The 21049-nt window shown below is 42.5% G+C and overlaps 1 protein-coding gene across 2 annotated transcripts in view; it reads right to left on the bottom strand.

The window, feature by feature from the left end:
- Positions 1-12019, bottom strand: part of Mdfic (MyoD family inhibitor domain containing) — an 82107-nt gene extending 70088 nt beyond the window's left edge. The window contains exon 1 of one of the 2 annotated variants that reach the window (XM_029533949.1): positions 11691-12019. In XM_029533949.1, the coding sequence (XP_029389809.1) occupies positions 11691-11784 (94 nt within the window). In that variant the 5' untranslated portion in view covers positions 11785-12019. The remainder of the gene's footprint in view (positions 1-11690) is intronic. The other variant, XM_029533945.1, reaches the window with a different exon arrangement.
- Between the last annotated feature and the right edge of the window lie 9030 nt (positions 12020-21049).

Here is a 21049-nt window from a genome sequence, read left to right as displayed (position 1 = left end):
AAATACCACACAAGCAACATGTCTGTAAATTGACTAAGGAAAGGTAATGTCCTATGGGAAGTTGCGGAGTTTTGTTTTGTCTTTTGTTTTTTTGGTTTTGTTTCTGTTTTCCTTTGTGGACTAGGCCGTTTCAAGAAGAAACGAATACTTTCAAGTCAAATCCATGAACAAATTTGGATGACTGCATCTGACTTAGCAGTCTGTAGCCACAGAGTCTGGGTTTTCCTCAGTCTTTTCTAGTATTCTGTTTAATATTTTTTTTTCTTTTTTTAACATACTATCATGTCCCCTCAAATATTCTCCCGAAGTAGGCAAGGATAAACTCACAATATGTTGTCCTCTTGTTGTCTATGTGGTATTTGCTTACTTAGTGGGTGTATAAACAATGATAGAGCTCAGAAAACTATCCTCACACGCCCTCTTAAATCTTAGTAACTGTTCAATGCCCTTATCATTTACAGAAAAGAAAATACAAATCTCTGTGTTAAAATTTAGGGACTGATACAAGTTAAGCTTCATATACACCAATTAAGTGCTCAGTAATCTTTAACAGATACAGTTTCTAAAATATCAATATTGTCAGACTTTACTAACCTCTATCCCTCCCTACATCCTCCATCTATAAAACTTGTCTCCTACAGCGTCATTTCATTATCCATTCAAAACCCAGACGATTGTATTCTAGTTGACAACATCCTAAGAAATCTGAGGCGAAAAATCCCTAAGAAACATGAAAAAAAAAAAAAATCTGTGACTATCTTTTCCCAGTGGCTCAGAACAATGTGGAAATTCTGCAAATATAACCTTTAAAAACTAAAAACAAAGTTAAGCCAGCTCTCAGGAAGACCCGGGGCCTGGAATTTCACTTCTTCACTGATCCAAAAGGAAAACAAAACAAAACAAAACAAAACAACAACCCTGAAGCCTAATGACCTTTACAGAACAATGCAAATCCAACTTTCTTTGTCCTTTCTTCCCAATGGATTACAATCTCCATTTCCAAAAAGCACGTAAGATCATATAAATAACCGCAGTAACATACACTGGTAGACAAACAGGCATATAGATAAAGGTTCATGATTTTATAAACAGAAAAAGGCATGTAATCACAGATAAATTATGTGTTTATGGATTGAACTGAATGCTTAAATCAATTCGGTTAAGTCACTGTTACCTGTATTCTGATGAGACTTTTCAGCAAGCTCTGACATGAATTCCTTCAGGAGGAATTCAGAAGTCTAAGGTCTGATTGCATTCAAAATTGGAAAAAAAAAACAAACAAACTGAAATGAAACAAAAAAATAAACAAAGCAACTATAAATGATCCAGCTTATCTATTGAGGGAGCCAAAGGAAAATATGCATAAGTAAAATGGAAATATTTACAAAAATAGAAATACATAATTGAGTATGAACATTAAGAAAGGTATAAAATGCATTGGTGGTTTACAATATGTTGTAGTAAATCAGAAAGGGAGAGAAAGATACTACACTGTGCATGTTTAAACGAGGTGGGAGTGGCAAAGGGCGGGGAGGGGATAGGAGGGTTAGAAAGGGAAATTTGGAAAGGGAAAGAGAATGTATTACCTCTAACATCTTAATCTCTAGTACCTTTACGCTCCTAATCTGGTGAACGTACTTTTAAGTCACCTGATCCTGAGTCTTGGAATTCTCAAGTTTAGCAATGTTTTCTCGACCAGGAACACTCAGCCTATAGCCAAACATTCAAAGGTTCATGGAATGTCGCATTCTTGTCTTAGAGGCCTCCAGAATGACTCATGACAGGACCTCAGATGAAAACATCCAGTACTCACCATCCCCCAAGAACTGACAAGAGACACAGACATTGGTCCTTCAGGGGAAAGGAACCTGCTAGAGCAGAACTATAGCAAAGCTACAGTTACCAATCACTTTTATTCAAAGACCTCCACCATGACTAGCTAGCACCATTACCCATATCACTTGGATTGATTTGCTTTAGTTTATTTTTCACAAAGTTGACAAGCAATCAAATCTACATAAATGTTTATCCTTGCCTTATGTGACTGCCATGTCTTTCAAAATGTCTCCTGTTCTCTCTCCCTTGTGATAACTACCTCAATTCATTCTCTGGATTTGCACTCCAGTTGACTTGATGGACCCAGTGGTCTTTCTTAACCTTACCTAGAAGACTGAAGGTTGGGAAAACATTCTGTGTAACGGCCTGCTGACATCCACACACGGTGTCCACAGTAGCTTCCTTACTTAGCTGTCTATGAACACCGTGCAGAGTGAACTTGAACTCTGCCACCTTCCCCTGTGTCAGAAGGATGACACCCTCATCTCTAATCTTGTCAAGCTTCCCTTTCTTTTCTTTACTCCTCCTTTTAAAATTATTAGTGTGTAGTGCTCAGACTACATCATGGGTTTAGTTGTGACATTTGTGTTCATGCACATAATGTCCTTTAGAATCCTTCTTTCAGTAGTCTCAGTTTTAAACAGTTTTCTGTTAGCTCGCGGTGATTTGATCAGGACCAAATTCCTTTTCTGGTTCTCTGGCCAAGCAATGAACCCTTATTTGGCACCTTTACAAGAATGAAGGGCACCGGGACTCAACAATGAGCCTAGGGGGTTGTTTAATCTGTAACAACATTGCAAAGCTCAAGACTCTGACTTTGAAGTAAATGAAAAAGAGAAGACAGAGCAGGCCATGACAAGTTGTGGTAAGGACACAAACAGAATAATGATGTATGAATTAAAATTATATTAACATTGATTTCTTACATGGCCGAATGATTGATAGGAGATTTGATTTAAAGTCAGAAGGTAGAGTCTCTGCTAGTTCTCAGAAACTTAAACCAGAAACCTCTCAAATAATTCCCTAACTCATCTTTGGGACACTCTCAGCCCTACCTCTGGGATGCTACATTTGTTCAATGCTCCTTTAAGCCCACAATCTCTATCATCTCTTTACCTTTCACCCATTCTGCAGCTACAGGATTACACTCAACAGCTCCCTTATCTTAGATATCCTGATAGGCCTAACAAACATCCTTACAAAGGAAATACAGTGATTTCCCAAATCCCTCACAGTCTTCAGTGCTTCCTGCCTATTTCCCTATTGAAGTCCGAATCTTAGGCAATGGTAGAAACCTAACCATGAACAACTTTTATTTTCCAGTTTTCCTTGTTTCTTAGACATTAATCAGTTACCATTTCTGCTCGTTAGGAGTTCCCTCCCACCTTCTTATAAATCTCCGTTCACTGACAGACTGCCCATCTGTTTCCTTCCCAAGGAGTACTTCCCTTTCAGAAAAACTCAACGCAGTGTTCCTTAGATCAAGAATTACCCAGAAACTGTAGTTTCTGTTCTCAGATTATGCTATTTGGTTTTATATGTTTCGTATGAAAATTATGTTAAACACTTGTTTGCTAAGCAAACAAACAAAAAGAAATGCTTTTCACACTGCACACTGGCCAAGAGCTCCTTTGCAGTTTTCTGGTGTTTGATAATTTATCTTACTTTTTACGGAGAAGTGATATGAAACCTTTCAGGAAAAAAAAGGACTTACTAAGGAGTCTGCTTATAACTTGAGGAAAATAAGAAACCAGGTTTATATTCATAAACGCTCTAAAGGTCGGAAGCTGCCCCATCATGAAGCAGATGAGGAGAGCTATGCTTTGGGGAAGGAAGGCAGCGCTGGCTCCTGATACTCTGCCACCTAACTTCAGAGTTTCTGGCACCTGCTCTACCAAGAGTTACCTCGTTCTGAGTGTCAGCTCCGCACAAATTCAAACCAACGTAAAGGAGTAAAGAAATAAAGCTTAAGATCTGTGTCATGCATTCTTCAACTGATGTCACCAGCAACACAAGCCCAACAAAACCAAACCCTGCCCATCACCCTGAGAGTCTGTCCCACTCACTACACTTTCGGAGAAGCTCCAAAATGCAATCACAACCACCATAGTGAAAACTGGCATCAACTAATCTGTCACATCTTCTTGTTGTAACCTTCCAGCGGTATGTAAACAAAGATGGCAATTCCCTTTAGCAGACCTCACATCCTCCCTCACCAATTTGCATATGGCTATATGCCTTATAGGTACAGCTATGCACATAAGCATTCCTAATCTTCAAGGAACCATGTATATAGCAGGTGCACAAAACACTTGGGAACAGGGTCTTCCCTTTCAAATGTCAATACTAAGATGTATGTGCTAGCATAAAACCTCATTTCCAGCTTCATTCCTGAGACTACAAAAAGATAGAGCTGAAAGGCACATGTATGTGAATCATCTTTGTTCAGATCATGTGGGCGTGAATCTGAAAACAGAAGTAGACTGCAAGTCGAAACCACAAGCAAAATGAACGTTTTCGGGTTAAAATAGTAAGTTCCTGCTTACTGGAGTTTGGGTGATCAGAATTAGAATTATGAACTGGAACTCCTACTTCAGAGGCTTAGGGTTGAAGAGCATTACTCCTCCTGGGTCTGCATGCTAAGGTGAAAAGAAGAGCTGGACTTTTAAATCCTTTCGGGAAGAGCTACTGTTACTGGCAAGAAGGACGGAGCAGGAAGGGAGAGAGAGGAGGAGGAAAAAAAGGAAAGAGACAGATCTAAAATACTGGTTCATATACGCAACCTCTCTCAGAAATAGAAGGGCTACAACCTCTTCAGTCTGCCCCCAGGGGATCACCAACATGAAAATCAACCCAAAGTCTAGAATCGGGTGATGCACACAGTTGCCTTTTAACAAAAGCTGAACACAGATACTTAGGGACAAAAACAGAAATCACCCAGTTTAGCCTCAGCCTTCACAAGAGACTATCTACATTATCTCATGCAGTTAGATGGAATATTTTCCCCTGTTGTTTGTTGTTCTAAACAACTTTCCATTTTCAACCGGCATAACTGTAGACTAGGTCAATTTATGTTTCCTCATTTTTCCCCCACCCTTTTAATACTATGAAAATATAATACTGTTAAAAGACACTGTTATTCGGCTTTCTTTCCATGAAATCATCTCAACCAGATCCAGGAAATAAGGTTGAAAGAAACAGGAAAAGCCCTAACACGCCCCAAAATTCCACAGCTTCCCTCACAGCTCTGTAAAGGTCACTGGATCATATATATCAAGTCCTTGAAGGCAGACTGACCAGACGAAGCCGCCCTCCCTCTGCTGGACTCTTCACCTGCCCGTGGCAATGTTTGCTAGCTGGTGAGCTTTTCTTCACTCTGTTCCTACTCCCTTCCTCTCTGCTCCACCTCTACCAACCTGAAATGGTGTCCAATGAGAACAAAGACACTCCAGCCATATCTGGATCTGTCCTTTGTCCCTCTTTCTTCCATGGCTTTCTGAAACCCTGCCAATTCCCAGTTCGATGCCAATTCCACAATCCATTCTCTCTGCTTCTATTCCCAAGCTCCCACAGGATCCCTTCTGAGAGAGGCAGTCAGCCATGATGAGCCCTGTCCAGCAGAATTCATGCCGCTCATTCTTCACTAAGCCCTCAGCCTCACTGAGGTTTGCATCAGTTTGATTCCCTCTTGAATACGTTCCTCTTTCAACATTTCCCACAAATCTCCAATGTCTTGACTCATCCTGACCTCCCTTGCTCTTTACAAATACTACCATCTACTTTAGCGAGAAGAGCTGGGCCTTCAATAGTCTCTTTTTATCTAATTTTCTCCAGATTATCATATAATCTTTTTCTCCCACACCATTTCAAAGGGAAGCTATCCCAACTCTCTAAACCCTTTCTGGAAATTGACCCTTTGTGCTACAAGTGCTCAAGACACAACACAGACACCCAAATCAATCCATGTTATATTTTGATGCCTCTTTCCTGAGTTTTCTTCAAAGTAAGGTGAGAATTCTCAACCAGCCACTCTGGGAGAAGCTGTCTATGCACATCGTTCATCCTTTACAAATGACAATTCTTACCTCTTGTAACCACTAAATATCACTAAAATACTCAATACTGCTGGAGAACCATTATACTCCTCTTCTGTATTTTTTTTTTTTTTTTTTTTTTTTTTTTTTTTTGTGCTTTAATCCAAGGTTCAACTCTTACCTCAAGATTTCATCCCCTCCCAGACTCTGGAGCCCACTGTCTACCTCCCTGATGGTGACATTCACCTCCACACAGTTACAAAGCCAGTTTTTGGCTACTTTCTGGTGACTATGATTAATAGAAAGCTCCCTGGACTCAACATACTCAAAACAAGTCTTGAAGGCTCTTGCATGTTACCATGCTAGTGACAGAGCAAATCTATAGCTGGCCTTAAATTCCTACCTTTGCAACAGCGTCCACAATATATATTTTACAAAATAATGCCCATTTAATTCATCAACAGGTATGAAAACTATATTTGACACCAAAAGAATCAAAGATTATAAATATCAATGGGTCCTCTTAGATAGGCAAGGGTTATCCTATTTTTACTGCTGCTCTTAAATATGTTTCCTCAGTGTCCCCTGCCCTGGTGCTGTCCCAGACCTATTCTTTTTCCAGACTACTGTAGTTACCCTCTAGGCAATTGCCAAGAAGTCTTCATTGTTTCCATTGTCATTTTCTGCTGTTTCGTGAAACCCACACAATTTTCTTTCTGGAGTACCCGATCTTCTGTAATCTACCCTCCCCAGTGAGTCATGCTTCCTACTGTCTCAGCAATAAGTCCTACAACCATGCTTCCTAGCCCACGTCACATTACATCTTCCTGAAGACTTTGCCAAACTAGCGATGATTGGCGTCTTCCGATTTCTGTCACTGAACTTTCTTTGTGCCTCTATTATGGTACATAATAGTGTGTGTGTGTGTGTGTGTGTGTGTGTGTGTGTGTGTGTGTGTGTGTGTGTGTGTGTGCATGTGTGTTTATATGTATACATATACATGTATGTAACCATATTAACATGCTAGTCACTTGCCCAGTTCTTCCAGACTAAACCATAAAACAGATTTTTCCTACCATTCAATCCAGGCCACTCAGACTCTCCAAATACTTAAATCAATGCATAGGTTAATCAGTTTTAACTCATTCCTTCTTGCTTGCTTCCTTCCTTCCCTTTCCTTTGTTATTAAAACTTTCTAGTTTGCATTCCTCAACTCATTTGACTCTTAGCAAAGGGAGACACAAACCAGTGCCCACAAGTCTTGCCCTCATGGAGCTAATCTTACAAACTGAACATTACTCCCTTCATGTTAGGACTTTGGCTTTCAATGTGCCAAAAATTTCCCCACATCCCCTTTAAATCCCAACATATATATATATATATATATATATGAAATGTTTTAAGACATCTTCTATTATTTTGTTTTGATTTGTTTTGTTTTTGTTTTATTCTTTCTTACTTGTATGTGGCCACCTTAGTTGTAACAGTATATTGTCTGGGATTTATCATTTAAAAAAATATGAAAGTTTCAATAAAATTTATTTCCAACAATCTTGTGAGATTTCTTTTTAGGGCTCTAAATATAATTTACTACTATTTCTAGGCAAAAATGTAATCCAGGCACCAAGAGTCCAACATACAAATGATCAGGACCCCTGTGAAAGGTAAGAGCTGCCCCTGTGTGTTGCTGCACAGTAGCATCTCCAAGAAGCTATGGAAGGATGCAGGACAAGAATCTCCACTAAGGTGGCAAAGGGAATCTCCAAATCCTATTCATTGTGAATGAATCGAATCGAATGCCTTCGATTTCCCCCTCATGACTCTTTTATGCTGTTTAAGGCATACTTTATTTTAGAATATATGGCTTCGAAGTTCAGAAATACTTTAAGATTGAATTGAAATATAAAACCAAAATTGGGGGGGACCTCAGTAGAGAGTTTTCATGGGTGAATAAAATTTAAAATTAGGGCTGTTTTTATGACTTTTTGAAGAGTCTCTGTTGCACTCTGACTTCCTTCTACCCCTCCCAGCATAAAAAGAAAGGACTACTCTCTATTTAAAAGTCAATAAAATGGGTATTTTTGTGGATAAAGGCTCTATATTAATATATCTTAGACAGAATCAAGTACCTCCCAGAACTTGTGCAAATGTAAATTCCCTGATTTTCAACCCAGAAAATCTTATTATGCACCTTAGTAAGGATGAATTCCTGTTGGTGCTCAAGAAATAATGATAGGAGGTTTTTTTCTGTCTAAGCGTTACTGACTTTTGGAGCCAGGCTATTTATTATTTTGGGACTGTGCTATCATGTACCCTGCAGGATGCTGAGCAGTATCCCTGCCCTCTACTCGCCAAATGTTGGTGACATACATACCCTGCCATATTGGGACCACCTAACATGTTTCTAGATGTAGTCAAAAAATCTTCCTGGGGTCAAAATCATCTCCAGTTTAGAACCAATGAAAGAAGCTGTCCATAGATAATAAATTTTGAGAAATGTCATCTTTAAAAGAGATAAAACAGCATGACAAAAGTGAAGAAATTCAGATATGTAAAGCTTACATTATATACATTGAAACAAACAGGCTTCCCCAAAAGGAAATCTGATTAGCTCTATAAACTCCTGACAACTCAGCTAAGCTTCTAAGACTGAGCTCCTCTTAAGCAGTTTCAACTTGAAGAGCCTCTCCCTCACTTCTATTTTAGATTATTTTTAATTAACTTCACTGGCATTTTGCATCCTGCTATGAAAAGTCCGCCTAATAGTCTCAGAGGACTCTCCCTAGAGACAAGAGTACATTAAATCACACATTATCACATTAAAGTATACACCAGCACTGAGTCCAACAGTGCTCGCCTTGGCAAGTGCTCTGGGGTGGGGGTTGGGATGGAAACGGGTTCCAGTGATTCACACTACCCAGAACCTATTAACTTCAGTGCATCTCCCCATGTGACAAGGTAGTATTGATTCACTACTGTAACAGCATTTATCACCATGGCATACATTTTACTGTTTGTGCTCCACCTGATTTCTTGTTTGTCGATGTATATGGGGCAATCGCTGTATTGAGAAAGCCACTTAAATTCTTTGGCAGTTCTTCTCCTCATCTAAAACCATAACCATTTGGAATAAACCATTTCTAAAGATCCTGCTACATATAAATCACAAACTTCTGAATGTAGCACTTAGGTAAAAGGCTCTTTCGATCACAGTACTGCATGATAGCAGAAAGAGCATTCAAATGCTTAATCCAAAAGAAAATGCAATGGCAACGCGAGAAATCATATCTACAAACCCATTTTCTTACGAGAACAAGCGAGGCCCAAATGACCTTTCAACTACCAAGGAATTTCTACAGGAATTTTGAATGAGAACATAACTCAATATTTCAGAAGTTGACTATAAACAGGAAAATCATTTTAAAAACCTTTACTTTCTGTTTGCAAAAGCAGAAACAACAAATCAGAAGCCCAGAAGTCATATTCAACCTCCAGATGTGGTTGGTTCTTTGCCACAGGGGAAAATAAACACACACACACACACACACACACACACACACACAAAACTGACTCAATTTGTTACTATAAGATGATGATACAATACACATATGCATCTAGATTTCCAGTAGCCCTCAGGACATCAGAAGATATGAACCCACATGACAGTACTTAACTAGAACTAAGTTGGGCTAGCTCCTGGCCCACTTCCTTTCCTGGACACTGAATCCCACAAATACCTTTCCTGTCACTTTCCTGGTCCCCATTTACAGCGTGTAGCATGCAAGCACCTTACTCTGTCTGTAACAATATTATAGATAATAGCACTATAATATCTGTAATGCGTTCAAAGCAACAGAAAACAATCACAGAAGCACATCAGAAAGGTAAACGTCCAGGGCTATTCTCTCAGTAAAGAAAACCTTGCCAACTCAGTGCTGAAAACTGCAACAAACTATTCTTTTACATTTCTCAACATCACCTTAAAGGTTATAGAACTGGTCCCAGATTTTGATTAGGAGGTTCAAGCTATATTTTAAAAATCCCTATAATTACTTCCAATTTTTAAGAATTACACCTTGGGTTAACATAGAGAATAGTTCATCACAACATACTAAATCTGGTTTTACATATATTAAGTACACATATAGTAAGTATGTTTAACTCAGCAGAAGACATGTCTCACAATCTTTTTTTTATTCTTTTTGCAAAATATCTTCTATAAATGTCCCTCAAGTGTTATATTTTTCTTACTGAATTTAGTGTGCAGAATTTTAAAACTAAAGTTTGATTAACTGAACACTAATGTCTCACTGTGCTCAGACACTGTTTTGTTCCCAGCGATAGGGTGAGCAGGTGGCACTAATGCAGGAAGGCAATGTTCACCTGCAAAAGGACATTGATTTTTCCATAGAGAGAGATGCACGCTGTACACAACTAGTGGTTAACCTCAGGCCCTTTTAGATATCTTCCTCCTTGTGTTCAGATCACCTGACACCAAGCAGCTTTGTACTGCCCAGGTACACGGGATACCATGCCAAGTTCTTCCAGGAGATCTTAAACATCCCCATCGTTAACACTAAATTGTGTGCGTATTGACTATTTCCAAATCCAATCATTTTACCTGGAGCGTTCGTGGTTGATTTTGGGCGTAAGCATTGCTTACCAGCAGTGATTAATGATTCAAGTGGGAGTGTAAAGAGCCTATAGAGGAGTGGCTATGACTGTGGCGGGCAGGCATAGCTAATGACAGGGAGATGACAATGTTGACAATAGAGTGTGTGTAAGACGGCCGCTTCTGAGAAAACATGTGTTTATCAGTCTGGTTCTGTGCTTTTCTACAGCTAATCACTTGGATTCTCTCTGTTTAGGAAAAGAAATGAGTCACTCTTCTAAAACAAAATGATAAACATAACATTTCAATTTAAGCTTGGATGTTTTCTGCTATTATCTACTCTGGCAAGAACAGCAACTCCTCCCCGCCCCCCTTTCCCCCCTGAATTAAAAAGAGAAGAAAAAAATTAAGGCAATATATATTTGGGTACTGGGAGACAAGATTTTAGACATGCTTAAAATCAAGAGTTTTGGAGACCTGGAAAGTTATCTGGTGTCTGCCAATCAGAAATGTCCTCATTTGAATTGTCCTTACTGGAAAAGGTAAGAGAAATGAACAGTCTGGTTCTGCCACCAAAGAGCACCTGAAGTCTATTACCTTCAAAGAATTTTAAAATGTGGTTATGGAAGCTTCCCAGAAGCAAAAGATGTTGTTTTCCCTTTGGAAGAACTCAAAAGAGTTAATTCATTCTTGGAACATATTTATTCCAAAACAAACGTTATTGAAAACATACGCAGGAGCCATTCCAAAAGAAGCTGGTCTCAGAAACCTGGATGCTTAACCTGGGGGTCAGAGTACCCCACAAGAACCAGAAAGATGAGGCGAGCCCACGCTTGCTCAGAGAGCAGAGACAGCCCTGCGTGAGAAAACGTAAGAACTTACGGGAACTAGACAAGGGTTGGAGACCTCACCCCCCTCCTGAGTCTCAGGCCAAGAAGTGCTTAGGCAGAAGGTAGAAGCCATCTAGTCATCCAGTTTCTAGCAAGGAAGGGGAGTAGAGGGACCAGGGACCCCGCCCTCCTATCCGGTTGTTGATCTGGGGCAGGGATCCTCCGGCAGACTTGTTTAAGTAACACAAGTGTGCAAAAGTTCACAACTACGAAGTTGAAGCCCGTCCTCGCAGTCTCCCACTCCCCACCACCACCACCACCCCATCCCTAAGTGTGCAAGCACCATGTCCCAGAAACTCGCAAGCACTCATTACTCACCATGGGCCGGGGAGCCCAGCCGGGCTCCGCCCGCCTCAGCCGGGCACTGCTGCCCTGCGGGCCCGGGAGCGAGGGCTTCACTCGAGCCGGACATGGGCCACGCTCCGAGCCCGCGCCGTCCCCGCGGGGTGCACCGACCCCGGCTGATTAGGTGCTGGGTGCAGGAAACGGCCTGCCTCTGGCGGGAAAAGCAAAGGGGACAGCAGGATCAACTGTTTTTAGAGCGCAGCACGCCGCCGCGCCGGGGCCATTCCCTCCCCCTCCGCGTCCCTCCTCCAACTCCACCCCGGGGAAGTTAGGATTTGAAAGCAGCCTGAGGGGACGCTGCGAGCGGGACGAGCGCGCTGGGAGAGGACGCGCGGGAACCCTAGTGGCAGAGCGACCTAAGGGACCTCCACCTACCTCTCAGCATCCCCCCCCCCCCCCGCGGACTGCTCCGGGTCCCTTCCTCCCGCCACCGGTAGTCAGCGAGGCTCCGGCCGCAGCCCCATCACGTCCTGGCAGCCTGACCACGTCCCGCCACCCCCCAGGAGTGGCGGCGACCGTGGCAGCCGGCCGCGCTGGCTCCACGCACTCTGTCCCTTCCCTTCCCTCCGAGCAGCCCCTCTCCGGGAAGGACTTAAGCATCCACTTGTGCGTCTCTTTCACCCTCGCGCTGCCACTCCTACACTCTTCAAACACTTCTCTCTGTAGCTCCCTTTCATCATATCCGGATTGGGGTGGCCTCGAACTCTTGGCAGACAGCCTCGAGGTTGGGGGCGGCGCGACCTAGGTTTGGCCCTGCGCTCCCTTGAGGAGGAAGCTGTCTGGGTCAGGAGGCCAGAGCTGGACAGGCCAGATGCAGGCTCCCTAGCCCGGGCCCACCAAGGTTAGGGAAAACAGGGAGGGAGCTAACCTTGGCAACTCAGAACTCTTCAACCTTTCTGGGAAAGTCCCCCTCAAACCACTTTCAATCCTGCCCTCCAATGGACTATTAAATCTTGAGGAATGCCCCAGGGAAACAACCTTTGAAAACAGGGAAGGGTGTGTGTGTGTGTGTGTGTGTGTGTGTGTGTGTGTGTGTGTGTGTGTACATGTGTGTTCAAACACACACACTGACTTTCCTGGTACTATGAAAATGTAAACGTGTGTTTAAAACCTTGTTCCCAGGTCCCAAGTACTTGTCTAATCTCATCTTTTCCTTTTTTTATTACTTTACTTCTGTTAGACAGGATTCCTGATCTGGTTAAACCAGTTGCACAGAGCCACAGAAGCCACCCAGGTGTGCAAGGTGAACATTCTTGAGCACATCTGTCCTACCTCAGTGCCTCCCCTGACCATGTGACATCTGTCAGAATCTAAACTGTGCTCAGAAGTAAGAAGTTCATTGGCGGTGACTTTTTAAATGAAATGTTCTGATTGGGGCAGACTCTAAGGGGCCAAGAGCAAGTGTAACTGGTTGTTAAGAACATTCATACATCTGGCTAATGTTTGTTCTTTGAGTGAAATACAGAGTTCAGTGGAGGTGCACACCATCTGTGGATGGATTGTCTTGTGCAAGAGGAATCAGCCATGTTATCAAAACTGAAGAAACTTAGTGGGTAAGCCCTCTCTCTCGCCCCCGTCATTACTAATAATACATCAGGAATGTTTGTCTTCAAAAAGTGACCATTCAAGTTCTTTTCAACTGACTGAAAAGGTCTATTTCTTAGCTCTAAAGAAGCAAGAACTTGACTTCAGCTACTCTGAGAAATCAATCTTCAAAGGTTCTGAAGGCAGATATTTGGATTCCGTAGAAAATGACATTTTACTCGGTGACCTATAGCTAATAGATATGCCCCTGTTTTTTAAATTAAATTTGTAGATTCATAGATGGCACTGTAAAAGGTGCCTTAAGTCTCTGAGGAACGCGTCAAGAGTCTGGACTACATTGAACCTACTGTTGTGATCATAAAAGGAGAAAGAGCTATTAAGATATGCTCTGGCTGGTAGGGTGTGGGGAAGAGGGTGTCTTGGTGGGGCCCATGTCAAGGCATCCCTTCTCCCTCAGGGACCAGTCACAGGACTGTATAGTATAGAATAGTTTATTCAGGGCAGGGGGAGGGGAGTTAAGAGAGTAGTAGAGGCAGAGAAAGGCAGAGAGAAGGAGAGTGGGGAAGGGAATGAAGAGGGGGGAGCAAGGGAGCAAGAGAGAGACATGAGAGGCGAGAGCACAAGAGAGGGAGGAGGGGCCAAGCAGCCCCTTTTATAGTGGGTCAGGCCTACTTGGCTGTTGCCAGGTAACTGTGGGGAGGAGCACACCTGGCTGCTGCCAGGTCACTGTGTAGGTGGAGTTCAGACAGAATACCAACACCTACCTCTTGGAACCAGGTCAGCTGTGGGGAAGGCTTGTCAGCATTAAAGAACACACAGGAAACTTGTGCTCTACAAAGCACAGCCTTTGCTTACAAGAGTTAGTGATAATGTTCTGGAAAGTTCTTCTTTGTCCCCTTACTGTTTATCTCCCTGTTCAGTTTGTTCATTCTGTCACAAGCACATAGTAAGTACCCTTGTGGAGATCACAGGATGGCCTCCATCTGCCAGTCCTTACCTTTCACCTTGTTTGAACAGGGCGCCCTTATTGTCCCTAGCTACACACACCAGGATAGCAGACTCCTTGAATTTCCAGCTATTCACATGTCTCTAAGACCCATCTCCCTGTAGGAACACCAGAATTATAAGGCCACACTTCTATCTCTCCCAACATATCTATCTCCTCAGGCTTACCCACAAGCCATTCTCCCACAGAGCCATCTCCCCCAATAAATAATTTTCACTGAATTGTACACCATATTTCACTTTTACACATGATATAAGATACCTAACTTTTCTGACAAGATGAGCATAAAACATCTTGATCTTCTTTCACTATGGTATGAATGTTGGAGAGCCAGCCAGTTTCCCAAATGGGTGGAGCTCTGCAGGAGTGAGTGGTGGAGAATTTGGTCAGGGAACTGGGATAAGGGGGAGAGGCCTTCTCTGAGGATCTAACTTAGTGTTACAGATCATTTGGGCAAAGACCTTTTCTGAGTATTTTCAATGAAACAGCTCTTTTGCTGATCTTAGCCTGGGTGAATACCTCTATTGGGGTGAACCAAGGGTATATATGGACCTTGGACAGTGGGAAGGAGCTTTCATGGTAAGTGAAAATCATTGGCTAGAGTTTTAAAGTTCTGTGAATACCTACCTCATTTGCATGGAGAGACTTTCCAGGAATCCCCAAGTACTTGCTGGGTGGGTTCTTAATGGGAAAAGAGCATGAGGAAAAGAGGAAATTGAACTTGTAGGTCTGCCAAGGACTACTGGGCCTTCCCCTAGGTAGAAGTTGTGGGGAATCAGGCTTCCCAGACAAGGTCAGAGAAGTGGAAGTGCTGGTAAAGGGAGTCCTCCATTTTGTGCTGAGCTCAGAGAAGCTATCTGCTCATAGTAGATAGACTTCATCCTTAATCAGCAGGGATTCTCCATGTTCCACTGTTCCTTGAACTAAATATAAGCATCTTACCCTAGCAGGGAAAGAAATAAAATTCAAGTAAAAATATTAGGAACCAACCAGAACACTGTGTTGTAGAGTCACCAAGTTGGTCAAAAGCTGCATCTTGCTCCCCCTCTTGACTTGGAGTATGTCAGTCAAACGCTCTGTGCTGTGGTTACCTCACAAAGGGGAGAATAGTAAGTTTCTCTATGAGGATTCCATAAGGTTATATCCCAATAGCCATTGGAAAAGTGCCAGGTGTGTGAGAAATGCTCCAAATCATTGACTATGGCTCTCCTAAAAGAATAGGGTTATGAGTACCAGAGAGTAAGATGAGGGAGAGCATGGAAAGGGAGTGGCTAGTGGCTAGTGGCTGTAGAAGTGCATCTAGATACAAGGAGTAACTTTAAAAGCTGTAGATCTCACTACAGCAAATAGGGTCGACAACAATTATTTATAGTTGTGAAAGAGCAGATACAGAGATTTTTTTCCAAAAAAAAAACTGAATGAAAAATGCACAGCTAGTATGCATTAAATAAAAATTAACACTATGAATATTAATTCATCTCTCTGGAGCAGCAGAAGCATTTTACCTACTAAAAATCATAAGCCAATTCAAGCCAGATTAGATTAGATTAGATTAAACACAGGTTTTTTGGGAAGCTGTTTTCAGGAGAGTTCACTGACCCCAAGGATTAAGGCTAGGGGAGTCACCGTGGGAAGGGGGAAGCCTAAAATATGTGGATTATATAGGAAAGAGCCTCTGGAGAAAGGTCAGCTGAGCCCCAAGGCTGGGAAGTTCAGGGTTGGGGGTAGGGTACACCAGGTAGGGACTGAGAAGAACCTGTAGGCCAGGTCTGCTTTGGTAGGTAAAATATTCATCTCAAACCCTTGTCCAAGAATCTCAAACCAAACAGCTATCATCAGGTCCACATCGAAACAATGAGTAATGGCTCAGTTGGTGAGTTCAATCACCAGAACAGATGTAAAAGGACATGCATGAGGGCATGCGCTTGTAATCCCTGTGCTATGGAGGCAGACCCTTGCTGCACACTGGATAGACAGCACAGCCTAATTACAGGAAATCCTGATCAATGAGAAACCCTATCTCAAAATTGGGGTGTGTGTGTTGGGGCAGAGGGTAGTGGTTGGGGCCTCTGGTCTGTTTTTCATACGCATACACACACAAAGTAATGATGTCATGTACTTTAAGCAGGTTATAGAAAAAACTTCTTACACTAGCCTAGCTGCAATTGAAACTCAGCTTTGTCAACTCTCTCCTTAGATCCCATGCCATGAATCTTGTCTTACTTAGGGTTTTACTACTGTAAACTGACACCATGACCAATGCAAATCTTATAAAGGACAATATTTAATTGCGGCTGGCTTACAGGTTCAGAGGTTCAGTCCATTATCATCAAGGTGGGAACATGGCAGCATCCAGGCAGGCATGGTGCAGACGGAGCTGAGAGTTTCTCATCTTCATCTGAAGGCTGCTAGGAGAATACAGGCTTCCAGGCAGCTAGGATAAGGGTCTTAAAGCCCACGCCCACAGAGACACACCTACTCCAACAGGGCCACACCTTCTAATGGTGCCACTCCCTACGCCAAGCATATACAAACCTGGTGTCTGAACAGGAGTTAGATGTGTGCTCCTGAGATGTCCTTAGGATTCCATCTCCCTCTTCTTGCTGCATTGGCTCATTCTGATGACTTTGCTTGACTCCAGGTGAGCCACCCAATGCCTACATCTCATTCTTTCATTCTGCGCCATGGGGTGTTTATGTTTCCCATACAGTTCATGTGTTGAAATCCTAATTGCCAGTGTGACAGTATTATCAGAAGCAATTAGGTCATGACATTAGTGCCCTTATAAAAAGACATAGCAGTTTGTTTTTTCATGGCAATAACTAATCACCTTCTCAAGTCACCCCACCCCCTGACCCTGTCATCTAATGCCTTGGTGATTAGCATTCAGTAAAAGAAAGTGGGGATAGCACAAGCATTCAGACTAGAGCACACTGGCTTGCACTATGTAAATTATGACTTTATGACATTTCTGTGTTTGGGTGAGCATTCACGTGTTCAAAGAGCCTCGTGGAGGTCAGAGGACCTGTTCAACCATGTGGAGCTGTGGAGTGAAATTCAGGTGTCAAAACTTGATGGCAAGGTCTTTTAGCTTCTGAGCCCTCTCACTGGCCTTAGAGTGTTTGAAAAACTACCCTGGTGTGCTGTATAAAATAGTTTGGAAGCACTGGGATGCTCAATTAGGAGATCAGAAGGGATGGAGGCAATAAGAACAGAGCCAAAGAATCAGAGGTAAAGATGAAGACTAGAGGATTCAAAGGTTTCTGTGTCCAAGAGAAGGGGGAGGAACACAACACCTACAGAGATGAAACCTTCTCCAAAGAAGCAGACTTAGTCAACAGTTAACGACACAAATAACATGGGATCTACAAGGCACTCAGTGGGAACTCTGCAGGAGGCTGCTGGGTGTGCATCAGCAATTCCAGAACACTGCTGGTGCTTTATGAGCTGGACAGTTACAAGGGTGCCCAAGGATGGTATGCAGACTCATACCAGAGGGCCTACAGAGATGTGCTTTCAATGTGAATTGTATTCCTGCTGTTCTGCTTGTTTGTTTCTCCGCCCCCACCCCTTATTGACCTGCTTAGAAATTCATAAGTAGCTAGGGACCCCTGGTACCACAGCCCCACCTGCTCTTCTAAATATCTCAGGTTGATCTGTATGCCGGAGATTTTTCATTTTGTATTTTACAGGAATCCCAGTGGGAAGAAGCATTCTGTCGCAGTCAGGTCAGTCTTCCAGTAGAATTGAATGCTTCAATCCTAGATCAAAGCCCTTTGCCATAGACATCCCAGTGTGCTCTGTAACCATTCCTTCTGAGTAATGCAAACATCTAATGATATATGCGCAGAGGTGTTCGCCAGTTAGGACAACGGCACTATAAACCCTCCTATGGACTACTTAATCCTCACCATTTATTCATTACATGTGTATAAGGCATTTCTCTACACCCAGGTTATATGTTAGACTTTGGAAATCAGTTTGACGTTTGAAAATCAGTTCTGGCACAGAGTTTAGTCTGCCCCCCTCATATCTAAGTTGTACACTTCACATAGATATCTAAACCAGAGTTCTGTAAATAGGGTGTTTTACTTGCATATGTATTCCAGGGGAGTGCAATATGAATAGAATGATCTTAGAATATGCATGTGTGCTTGTTTTCACATGATAATATATTGAGTATTATAGAGACCAAGATGTATAAACTACTATAATCACTTGTGCATAATTTATGAATGAAGACACAATAAGGGTTCACATTCCAGTATTTCATGAGCTGCTTTTTAAAGCCAAGTGGCTGGGGGCACTTGAGATGTCTTAGTAGCTAATGCTGCTACACTGCCATATTGACCTGAATTCAATCTCTACAACCAAAAGAGAAGTGACTCCTGTAAGTTATCTCTTAGCCTACATGCATGGCATGGCATGTGTTTGGATCCCCTCCCTGTTAAATAATAATGATTACTATTATTATCATACACATGTTTTCAAATAAGTGACTTAAATGTTTTAAGTCGTTTCAGGAGCACTCACTGAGTTATCCCCAGATTGGACAAATGTGGTTTTTCCCAGAAAACATATGTATCACGTTTATGCAAACCCAATGACTTAAGAAATCTCCAAACCTAAGGATGTAGAAACTAGAAATGAATACCCACAATCCTTTTCACATCTGTCACAAACTATCAGCACAAGCCACATACATTCACAAGTTCTCCTGCTTCTTTTGTGAGGACAGACCAACCAAACCAACTTTATTATCTAGTTTTCACTCACTCCCAGTATTTTGGAAGAGGGAAATTTAGGATGTGGGGACTCTGAGGAGGGAGTAGCTAAGGGAGTTATTAGGTCAGTGAAATGACAGATGAAAGAATGGCAGCAGACAGACAGGGAAGACACAGGCAAATAAACATGTCATGGCTACGCCTTAGTGAATTCAGCATGGTGGAGGCAGAGCTCCTAATGAGGCCCAGAGTCATTAAGGAAGGAGTTGCTGATGGGAGTGTTCTACTCCATTGTTCAGGAAATCGGGTCGTTATTTTTATATTTGAGAAAAAACATCCACTGGAACAAAATAAAAGTTTAAATTAAAAACAGAAGTACTGTTACTGACAAGTGTAAATTCCACACAGTGACACCCACCCCCCACGCCCACCCCCACACACACTAAGACAGGGTGACATTTGTGAGCAGAAAAAAAAATGTTTTTTTCCAGATTTTAAAAGATCAAAATCACCAATGTTGACAATTCTTTCTTTTCCCAGGTAGAGCAATAGAAGAGGTAAACTGTCTTCATTCGGAGATCCCATAGCAGGTGCAGATGTATAGAGAAAATCCTCTTTTTTTTTTTTTTTTTTTTTTTTTTTTTTTAATTTCCCAGAACTTCTAGGCAAAGGAGAGGCAGGGGAAAGCAATAGAGAAGGAGAGTAAAGTCGTGTCATTAAGGTACCACAGAAAGCCACAGAAAGTGGCACCTAAATGCTCAGGCGTGGGTGGGGGGTCTCAGGGGATGTGTCTGAGGGGAAAAGACACCAAGCCAGTGCTTCTGATGAGTAAAACGTGTCTATCAAAGAGGTCAGGGAATTCCAGTTAGAAGGGAAAACAGCCCCAAAGCACAGACAGGAGGAAGGCCCAGAGAAGCTAAATCACTTAGCAAAGGTGTTCCGATACCAGAACTAGAGGCCCCATGTCTCCCCATGCAGGCTTCCCCCTGTTCTCCTAGAACACACATAAATGAATCCATGATTTCCATGCAACAGTGAAGCCAACACTCACCTGACAGTATAGATCAGAGTTTCAAAGACTTTGTTGTTGTTGTTATGGTGACTGCGTGGGCAGAGAATGCAGAAGACAAAATCTTCTGTAGTTAGCTAGCCTGACTTGTCCTCCTCGCACACTAGGCTCTCCGCTACAGTCTCTTTTCCCTGACTACCTTCTCTGGATTGGAGCACTAGCTTTCATGGCCTCTACTTGCTTTACATTCCTGCTTGTGTCCTACTAGGAAGCTTATGATGGTACATGTCACATGAGTGACAAAAACAAAAATGGGCCTAATGGATGCAGTGAACAGTATGGAAAGTGAGCCAGAGTTACCGGGAAGAGACTGGTGTAGAAGTAGATTGCTGGAGGAAGCAGATGCTTGGAGACCTGCCCTTGGCTTTGACTCTGATCGTTTGAATGAGAAGAGTCCCCTTTCTCACGTATTTGAATGCTTGGTCCCCAGTTGAAGACATGGTTGGAAAAGGGTTAGGAGATATGGAAGAGGTATGTCATTGGGGGAGGGGTTGAAGGTTTCCAATCTCTATAGGCAGTGGAACCTGGGAGAATGGAGCCCTTAAATGAGGTAGACAAAAGTCACATGCAATAGCCAACATTATTCAGAGCATAAGACAATTTATACTCGGAGAGTTAAGAGGAGTCACATAAGTAAAGTGTACAATCACCAGGACAAGCTACCCAAGGCAGGCAAGCCATGCATGGCAAAAAATCTGTTTTTCCATAGAGCCATGTAAAGAAATAACCACAGCAAGGAGTCATGGATAATCTAAACTAGATTCAATGCTACCAACCCCTTCAAGGAGCACAAAACCACAATCTAAGAACAACTCCATGGTTTTTGAAGAAACTGAGGTCACAAGACCCATCTATTTTGGTGTTTTCTGGTTCTTGCAAGCACTCAGAATTCTCCTCATAGGACTTTGTGGTGTTCCTGCCTGCACGCAGACCGGCGCCTTGTCTGCGTGGGCAGAACACCTTGGGGTGGGTTCGCACTCCTGCCTGC

Source organism: Mus pahari, chromosome 2 (genome assembly GCF_900095145.1).
Source record: "Mus pahari chromosome 2, PAHARI_EIJ_v1.1, whole genome shotgun sequence".
NCBI lineage: Eukaryota > Metazoa > Chordata > Mammalia > Rodentia > Muridae > Mus > Mus pahari.
The sequence above is the reverse complement of the archived record's forward strand: the minus strand, read 5'-3'. Positions and strand labels throughout refer to the sequence as shown.